General features: G+C 42.2%; 1 protein-coding gene across 3 annotated transcripts in view; it reads right to left on the reverse strand.

The window, feature by feature from the left end:
- upf3a (UPF3A regulator of nonsense mediated mRNA decay) overlaps positions 1-6,699 on the reverse strand; it is a 147,510-nt gene extending 140,811 nt beyond the window's left edge. For 2 of the 3 annotated variants that reach the window (XM_048532141.2, XM_059646621.1), the window contains exon 1: positions 6,461-6,699. In XM_048532141.2, the coding sequence (XP_048388098.1) occupies positions 6,461-6,577 (117 nt within the window). In that variant the 5' untranslated portion in view covers positions 6,578-6,699. Of the gene's footprint in view, positions 1-6,210; positions 6,324-6,460 lie in introns of those variants that run through there. The other variant, XM_059646622.1, reaches the window with a different exon arrangement.
- Positions 6,700-10,249: the final 3,550 nt, after the last annotated feature.

The following is a 10,249-nucleotide window of genomic DNA, read 5'->3' on the forward strand; positions in this document are numbered from 1 at the left end:
AAATTGGTCTGTACTTTGTCAACCAGAGTCTAAAAGACAGGCAAATTATCGATTTTGCACAGTAAATCTAACTTCTGTGATGATTTTGTGAATAGTGATGCTCGAATTCCAACTTACTCCCAGGGGTGGCACATCAGTCTAATTTAAAAACGCACTTAGAAAAGCATGGTTTAAACTGCCTTAGTAGGTTCTAGCATTTTCATTGATCCCTGATGTCAGGTCAACTCAATCTTCATTTCAAGTTTTCTCTTTCCTTCCTTTCCTGAATAGTGCGGTTATATTTGCCTCCAATATGCTGCAACCATATCAGAATGTAGGAAATTTTTGAAAAATATAACCACCACAGCCGCTATCAATGAGGCTACCTCTTTTACAATCACATAATGCAGTCCATCACATCCTGGTAATTTGGCAGCTTTTAGTCTCTTATGTTTCTCAAGCACTGTTTCTCTATTGATATTAATTACCTCAAGTTCCTTTTTATTTGGCCCTCCATTACTCAATCATTCTGGTTGTGCAATTAGTATTTATTACTGTGAAGATCGAAACAAAGTATTGTAAATATCTCACCCACTTCCTATGATTATTTATCTTGCCTGTGTATCCAAGAAACTAAGGTTTATTATAACTCAAGATAATAAAATGTGAGGCTGGATGAACACAGCAGGCCAAGCAGCATCTCAGGAGCACAAAAGCTGACGTTTCCAGCTAGACCCTTCATCAGAGGATGTGCTCCTGAGATGCTGCTTGGCCTGCTGTGTTCATCCAGCCTCACATTTTATTATCTTGGAATTCTCCAGCATCTGCAGTTCCCATTATCTCTGATACCTTTATTTTAACTCACTTGCCTTTTATATAACTGCCACACAAGCTTCTTCTTTTAATGTAATACCATCTATAAGTGGGCGAGATTCACCTGTGGCTAAGTATTTTTTTCAATAAAATATATTTTTGTTTAACATCGTACGATTTCAAAAGCAAGTTGGACATACTCCTGTTCCTATTTTGTATGTTTTTATTTTTAATTGTTTCATTGAATGCATCCCAGTGCTTACTAATTGCCAGACTTTTCAGTCTATTTACCCAGCTCTCATCTCACAACTATGTAATTGGCTTTAAAATTTGACATTATTGTTTGGAACTGGAGTACGTTCTTTTCAAACATAATATTCATTTATATTATGTCCACCTTTTCACAGATTTATAATTAGCATTTGCTTATTAAAAACAATAAATCAGATGCTGCAAAATTGGAAATAAAAATGGGAAAACTCAGCACATCTCACAGCATCTTGGAGAGGTTTCAAAGACTCTTTCTTAGAAGTGGAGGAGGCTGGAAAATTATGGTTTTTATGCTCTTTACAAAAGGGATGAGCAAGTGGAACAGATGCGGAGGGTGACCAGAGCAAAAGACAAAGGGAATGCTAATACTGCTAAGTGAAGTATGTAAAACAGGTGTAGATGGTTCATTTGTATAAGAGAAAATATGTCAACTTTGAATTCTTGTTGGCTTTGCACTAAGTGCGCAAGTGGAGAATGCAGTAACGCAGTGTGAAGCTGGATGAACACAGCGGGCCAAGCAACATCAGAGGAGCAGAAAAGCTTGACGTTTCGGGTTGGGACCCTTCTTCAGAGCCCCGACCCAAAACATCAAGCTTTCCTGCTCCTCTGATGCTGCCTGGCCCGCTGTATTCATCCAGCTTCACACTGTGTTATCTCAGATTCTCCAGCATCAGCAGTTCCTACTGTCTCTGAAGAATGAGGTGCTGTTGAGCATTGAGGGCTTCACTTAACATGAGTTACCTTTAATAACATATCTTCATCTATTCATTGTTAGTTTCTCTTCCTCTCGGGCTTGCAATAATCAATCCTTTGTCTTCCTAACTTTTCTCTCTCTCACTGGGTTCCAATGCCACCCAATTCAGTCATTCTCTCAGCTTCCCCTGCAATACACTCTTCAACATAAATACCAACTTTTTCTAGTTGCTATCAGTTCTGAAGAGAGTCACTGGACTTAAAGTGTTAACTCTTCATTTCCTCTACACATGTGCTGCCAGACCTGCTGAGATTCTCCAGCAAATTTGTTTTTGTTCATTTCAAGTCTAACATGGCAGTCTTGTTTGTGTATTTTGGGAAGGTAGTATGTGGAGTTCAGGAAACTGAGGAGGGGGCATGTTCAACAGAGATGAGGTCAGCGACATTCTTGGAATCAACGGGTTAACGTTCAGTGGTGAGGTCATGGTCCAGGGAGAAAGGAAGAAGTGCACAGGAGTTGACATTCAGCTTCTGCAAAATGGTTGTTAGGAATCAGATGACAACAGCACCGACCTTATCAGCAGGTTTAATAATGAAGTCAGGGTTAGACCCAAAAGGATTAGTACAGTGAGTTCTAAGCGAGTAATGTTAGAATACAAAGGAATCTTGGGGAAAAATTCCATAGGTCCCTAAAAGTGGCAACAAAAGTGGATAAAGTGGTTAAAAAAAGGCATACAGCATGCTTGCCTTCAGTCAGGACAGTCTGTATTAAAGTTGGCAAGTCATGTTGCAACTGTACAAAAATTTAGTTAGACCTTATTTTGGGTATGGTGAGCAGTCTGGTCACCACAACATAGGCAAAATATGTTGACTTTGGAGAGAAATTTACCAGGACATTATCTGGATTGGAGTGCATTAACTATAAAGGAGAGTTGGGCAAACTTGGATTACTTTCACTAAAGGTTGAGGCAACGCAATAGAAGTATGTAAAACAATGTGGATAAATGTGTGGTTATACACTTTGGTGGCAAGAACAGGAAGGCAGACTACTATCTCAATGGAGTCAAGTTAGGTAAAGGGGAAGCACAACGAGATCTAGGTGTTCTTGTACATCAGTCAATGAAAGCAAGCATGCAGGTACAGCAGGTAGTGAAGAAAGCTAATAGCCTACTGGCCTTCATCACAAGAGTAATTGAGCATAGGAGCAAAGAGGTCCTTCTGCAGCTGTACAGGGCCCTGGTGAGACCGCACCTGGAGCACTGTGTGCAGTTTTGGTCTCCCAATTTGAGGAAGGGCATTCTTGCTATTGAGGGAGTGCAGCATAGGTTCACAAGGTCAATTCCCAGAATGGCAGGACTATCATATGTTGAAACATTGGAGCGACTGGGCTTGTATACTCTTGAGTTTAGAAGGTTGAGAGGGGATCTGATTGAGATGTAGAAGATTATTAAGGGATTGGACACTCTGGAGGCAGGAAGCATGTTTCCGCTGATGGGTGAGTCCAGGACCAGAGGACAGTTTAAAAATAAGGGGTAGGCCATTTAGAACAGAGTTGAGGAAAAACTTCGTCATCCAGAGAGTGGTGGATATATGGAATGCTCTGCCCCAGAAAGCAGTGGAGGTCAACTCTCTGGATACTTTCAAGAAAGAGATAGACAGAGCTCTTAAAGATAGTGGAATCAAGGGTTATGGGGAGAAGGCAGGAACAGAATACTGATCATGGATGATCAGCCATGATCATAACGAATGGTGGTGCTGGCTCGAAGGGCCAAATGGCCTACTCCAGCACCTATTGTCTATAATGAGGCATAGATTGGACTGATACTTGGAATCTTTTTCCCCCAGGGGGAATTGCTAAATACTAGGGGGGAAAAATAGGTTTATGGTGAGAGTGGAAAAGCTTAAAAGGAGATATCCAGCATCGGCAGTTCTTACGATCTCAAAGTTTGACGGAGATGTGCGAGGGAAGACTTTTTTTTAAAAACAGAGGGTGGGAGGTCTCTGGAACACAGCCAGGGGAGACAGCAGCCACTAATTTTATGAGGCATTTAGAGAGACAAATTAACATAGAGGAAATAAAGGGATACGGACCAAATGCAGGCAAAGGGATTAACTTATAATAGCCTCATGGTCAGCGCAGATATGTTGTCCAAAGGACCTGTTCCTGTGCTCTGCTGTTATATGTTCTCATCAGTGAGGGGAGCAGAGAAATTAAGGCAGCTGATGTCATGTCGACAGTTCTCAATAAAGAGATGAAATGCAGAGAAGATGACAGAAGGCTGGGTACTGAAGATCGGTGAAAGGGTCCATGGAACAAAGAGGAGGGGTCCTGTCCAGCGAAGTAGGCAAGGAGGCAAAGGCAATGATCAAAGAAGAGTTTGGCATCACATTGTGCAGTATGGTGGCTCAGTGGTTAACACTGCTGCCTCAGAGTCAGGAGCTGGGTTCAATTCCTCGGTGACTGTGCCTAAAGTCTGCACGTTGTCCTTGTGTCTGCATGGGTTTCCTCCCAAGTTCAAGGATGTGCAGGTAGGTTATGTGGATCAGCAATGCTGAATTGGCCCATAGTGCCTAGGGATGTGTGGACTGACCATGGGAATTGCAAGGTTACAGGTACAGGGTGGGTCTGAGCAGGAAGTTCTGAGGAGGTTCAACTGGCCAAATGGCCTGCTCCCACACAACTAGCCCTGTTCATTATGCAATGCCAAATCTAAAAATGCATTTCCCCTAATTGGTTCCAATTTTGCAAAAGCAATTCCATGAAATCAGTCAGTGCATTGAGTACAGGGGTTGGGAGGTCATGTTGCAGCTGTATATGACATTAGTTCAGCCACTTCTGGAGTACTGAATGCAATTCCAGTCTTCCTGCTATAGGAAGGATGTTGTGAAGCTAGAGAGGGTTCAGAAAAGATTTACAAGGGCATTGGCACGGTTGGAGATTGAGCTGTGGGGACAGGATGAACAGGTTGGGACTATTTTCCCTGGAGCTTTGGAGGTTGACACCTTATAGAGATGTATAAAATCATGAGGGGTATGGATAGGGTAAATAGGCAAGGTATTTTCCCTGGGTGGTGTCTAAAACTAGTGGGCATAGTTTTAAGGTGAGAGGGGAAGAATAATAAAAGGGAGCTAAAGGGCAACTTTTTCATGAAGAGTGTGATGCACATATGGAATGAGCTGCCAGAGGAAATTATGGAGGCTGGTATGATTACATTTAATAGGCATCTGGATGGACATATTAATAGGAAGGGTTTAGAGGGATATGGGCCAAATGCTGGCAAATGGGGACTAGATTAGATTCCCTAGAGTATGGAAATAGGCCCTTTGGCCCAACAAGTCCTCACTGCCCCTTGAGGCATCTCACCCAGACCCATCCCCCTATAACTCACACACCCCTGAACACTACAGGCAATTTAGCAAGGCCAATCCACCTAGCCTGCACATCTTTGGCCTGTGGGAGGAAACTGGAACACCCAGAGGAAACCCACGCAGACACAGGGAGAATGTGCAAACTCCGCACAGACAGAGGCTGGAATCGAACCTGAGTCCCTGGGGCTGTGAGGCTGCAGTGCTAACCACTGAGCCACCCCAGATATAGGATATCTGGTTAGCATGGACGAGTTGGACCCAAGAGTCTCTTGCCATACTGTATATCTCTATGATTCTAGAACTGATCTTCAACCTCACCTTTGCTAATTTGATTGGTCCAATCTGCGTAGAAAATCAGAAAACAATAACCCGGAAATTGCTGGAAAAGCTCAGCAGGTCTGGCAGCATCTGTGAAGAAAAACCAGAGTTAATATTTCGGGTCCGGTGACCCTTACAACGAATACACCGCCTTTATCATAAACATCTTAATGCTCTCATGTCCATCTGCGACGACAGCATCCACGTGTAATCGGCCAATCAGTAAATTTACAAATAAATCACGCAACGATAATCAAAGCTTTTCAATTATAAATTTCCTGTTATCGCTGTGTGCAAAATACTGATCTCTTTAGCGAAAAAAAACACTTTTAGAAACATTTTAATATGTATGGCTTGTATTGTTGGTGTCAGTTTTAAAGCATTGATGTAAAGAGGGAATATTTTCAATAAAGAAATTAAATTCCCTTCCCTCTATAACGACGACCTGAACGAAATCACAATAACTGGCAACGTGAAGTGTGGGACTACAGGTACGCAGATTGCGCAAAATGCTATTCTTCCATTTTAACCCAAAACGGGAATTGCACCACTTCAAAGCAATTACTTTTTAAAATATCCAGAACCAGTCTCATATCACACGATTGGGGATCACAAAAATTTGGGACGAGAATTCTCGTTACGTTATCCAGCATGATGATGGTTGTGAAGTCTGACTATGACAACATATGAAAGAGGACAGGACAATGGCCGTTTGATTCGTTGGAAAATTTTAGCCTCATCGATCTTAAGCGCGTGGATGTGCATTACCGCAGCAGTATGATGCTGAAGATCAATCGGTAATCAACGAGCAATCCAACGGAGGCATAATTGCAGCCGCGTGAGCCACCCTTGCACTCGAGGCCAGCTCGCGATCTGTCAATCACCGTCCGCCTCATCATTTTAACTCCCACGTCACCATGGAGACCCCGCAACGCTCTAGAACACACACCCACCCCCCCCAAAAGAAAACGGCTTTCGTGCTTGAGGGAAGGAAGAAAGCGAGCAGCGCAGCCCACACCTTAGTGAGCACCTCCTTTTTTTCATCTTTCTCTTTGCGTTTCTCCCCTTCCTCTCTGTCTCTGAACTGGATCTCCACGCGCCGCTCGCGCCCCTTGTTCTCTTTCTCTTCTTTCATTCCGCACACTCTTCACTCCACCGCCTATCGCTCGCACACTCTGTCAACCTCTTGCTGTGCTCGCACTCGTGTTGACACATCTCGCGATGACGCGCACGCTCACAGGCCTCCTCCCACGTGATGCTCCCGGATGGGCTGACTCCGCCCTCTCCAACCGCCCAGCGGGGTGCGTGTTGAGGTGACTTGTTACTGTTTTTGACGGCATCTGCGTGGATTTCGCTGGTGTATCTAAGGGCTTGCAATATTGGAGCGATACTTTGTCTTCAAAGTCTCTACGTTTAAAGATGATCACAGAGATAATACATTTATCTATTGACTATGGAACCGATCCTTAAGTAGTATAGGATAAATTCCTGAATAATATCGTATTAAATTGATGACGTTGTAAAACCAGTTCAGTATGTATTGAGGAAAGTCCTGGCTGCCTCCAGGCTTGATAGATAAAGGTTGAAGATCTGGAAAAGGGCAGTGACAGCTACAATAGGATGGTGGCAATGAAATAATCTGAAAAACAGAGAGTATGCCTTGACTCAAAGGATCTAAATACAGATCTGATAAATTCTCACTACCCCACGCAAACCATTAAAGAAATTTTGTAACAACGTGAAAGGGCAATTTTATGTCACCACCCTAGATGTGAAGATGGGTTACTAGGAAATGAAGCTGAATTAAGACAGTAGCTTTCTTGCTACAATCTGAATGCGGACTGGGCTTTAGAAATAGTTGTACAGAAACAGAAAAACTCAGCAGGTCTGGCAGCATCTGTGGAGAGAGCAGAGTTAATATTTCCATAAGACCATAAGACATAGGAGTGGAAGTAAGGCCATTCGGCCCATCAAGTCCACTCCGCCATTTAAATCATGGCGGATGGGCATTTCAACACCACTTCCCTGCACTCTCCCTGTAGGCCTTGATTCCTTTTGAGATCAAGAATTTGTTGATCTCTGACTTGAAGGCATCCAACGTCCTGGCCTCCACTGCACTCTGCGGCAATGAATTCCACAAGGCCACCACTCTCTGGCTGAAGAAATGTCGTCTCATTTCAGTTTTAAATTTACCCCGTCTAATTTTAAGGCTGTGCCCATGGGTCCTAGTCAGGTCCCCAATGCTTCAGAACCCTTTAAAACCTGAGTCTTCCCACCAATTTCTATTTTTGCTTTTTATTTCCAGCATCTGCAGTTCTTTGGTTTTTCTGTTCAAATCATTCCATAGTTGTGATGGAGAAACACTCACAACGTTCATTCTGTTTTCTCTCCAATGACATGGCCAGATCTGCTGAGTCTTTACAGCAATTTCTGCTTTTGTTTCAGATAGTTGTACATTCAATTTGGCATTTCAAAAGCTCCAGAGAAATATCAAGGTAGGCAGCATGAGATGATGAATGATGTTCCTGGAGTCAACGTGATAGTGGATGATGGATATGGTGTATTGGGCATATACAGATGAATTGACAGTCTAAGATTGCGTATTATACAAAGCAAATGGATTCATTGCTCCCAAAGAGTTGGAATGAGAGATGCCAAGTAGTTTATGGATATGGAGACATAATGAATGATCCTGACCATATTGAAATCTATTATGGTTGCTGGACAGAGATTGCCAGCTGAAGCTAAACAATTAAAAATAATAATTAGGATACTCAGAAGCATGGACATAGGTCATGTATGGACAACAAAAATTCTTTCTCTAAGTTCCAAAAAGGTGAGAACTGTAACAGCAGTGGAGAGACCAATAGATATAGTAGCAGTCCAACAATTTGTTGGATTTATAAATCAGGTTATCAGATTGAGTTTTTGGATATAGTCCCAAAACGTCAGCTTTCCTGCTCCTCTGATGCTGTGTGGCCTGCTGTGTTCATCCACCTCCACACTACATTGAGGTTTTGAGTGTTGTTAGAGCCGTACCCATTAAGCAAGTAGAAAATATTATACCAAACTCCTAACATTGGGAGGTGGACAGCGTTCAGAGAGGCAAGAGGTGAATTACTCACTGCAGAATTCTTAGCCTCTAATCTGCTTCACCCTGCAATGAGATGCCAATAAGACAAGATTTGCCCTAATATCACAGAGACAGTTGGCTGGAGGTATCATCTGGATGGAACATATGAGCAAAGCAAACACATGTGCACGGCTGAAATGCTGTCAAGGCTAGGGTCTATTATATAGGAAGTTGAGGATGATGCATCAGAGTGTAAAATCTTTTACATCTAATATGAATCATCTACTCAACATGTTCTGGAAGCCAGAACACAGCATTAAAATTGAGTTTATCAGACCCCAGTCAAGAAAACCATCTAACAAGATCTAAATTTTCAAGTGTTGTAAGAAGTGATGAAGGAAGAATGGTCTGAAAGCATCAAGGACAGTCCTGTGGTTACAAGGGTGTACTGGGCAAGAAGAGATGAATTGACAGTCCAAGGTGGCATAATGTATGAAAACAAACAGAATCGTTGTCCTGGAGAAGTTGAAATGAGAGATGCTAAGTGCATCCATGCAAGGCAGCAATGGAAATGAGTTGAATTTGTGGAAGATAAGTTTCTGTTTGATAAACATGAGCAATTAAATCAAAGATCACATCAGCCAATGCATTGCCTGTGATGCATGCCAGGCTAGAGAGTTGTGGATCACATGACATTTTGGATAGACCATGGATGAAGCTGGAACTGGATCTCTTCACTCTTGCAGGAACTGATTATCTTGTCACCGTAGACCAATATTCTGATGACTGGGAAGTCGACCAACTGATTTATTCAAGTACTGAGATTGTAGAATACCTGAAAGCACACTTCTGTCATTTAACTGCTCTTTGCCTCTGAATGCCTCCTTGATTGTTTAATATATTCAACAGTGCAACTGAGACTCTCCAGATGTCTGTTTAACAGGTAAAAGCTCATGAGAACATTACATAAATATTGATTGGTTACCTTGTAAGTGCAAGGTAGTACTGAGTGCAAATTATGCAGAACAAAGACTTGATTCAAATAACTTATTACTATTTTTTGAAAGGTAGAGACGTAACAATTTATAGAAATCATAGTTATGTATGCTTTTACTGGAATTTCATGCTGGAAGGATGTTTCCCCTTGTGGAGGAACTATAACTACAGATCTCCCATTGAATATAGAGATATATTGTGTATAAAAGTGTAAGAGACTGAAAAGGGTAATGCTGAGGAGCGTGTCAAGCACCACCGAATTTGTTGATGTTGCATGAATTTGGGCTGGAATAGATTTGGTTTGCAAAGGAGTAAAACGTAACATTACTCATTATCTCAGTAGCAAATGTCTATCATACCAGTGCAATTAGTACTTGTTGCTATCATGCAGTAAACTACATCCTGCTTAAAGCAGGAGCCTGTTCTCAACAGGCTACCAGGTAGGTTCCCTCTACCAGACTAGATCAAGAAGGCCCTGGATGTCTTCAAGGTAAAGGATAATGACAACAAATTACCAGGCAAATCTAATATCTCGATGAGTTATAGAGCAGACTCAGCTTACAACCTGGTAGCAAGCAGTGCAGATGCTATTTAGCTGTAGCATACAAAGTCCTACAGACACTGACGAGCGTGAAGAAAACTGCTCAACTAGGCAGCAGTTAAAAGAGATGAATATTTCAAAACCTTACAAAGGAAAGTTTCAGGACAAGATTCTGGAAGGCAAAATCTACAGTTGAT

Source organism: Stegostoma tigrinum, chromosome 6 (assembly GCF_030684315.1).
Source record: "Stegostoma tigrinum isolate sSteTig4 chromosome 6, sSteTig4.hap1, whole genome shotgun sequence".
Classification (NCBI taxonomy): domain Eukaryota; kingdom Metazoa; phylum Chordata; class Chondrichthyes; order Orectolobiformes; family Stegostomatidae; genus Stegostoma; species Stegostoma tigrinum.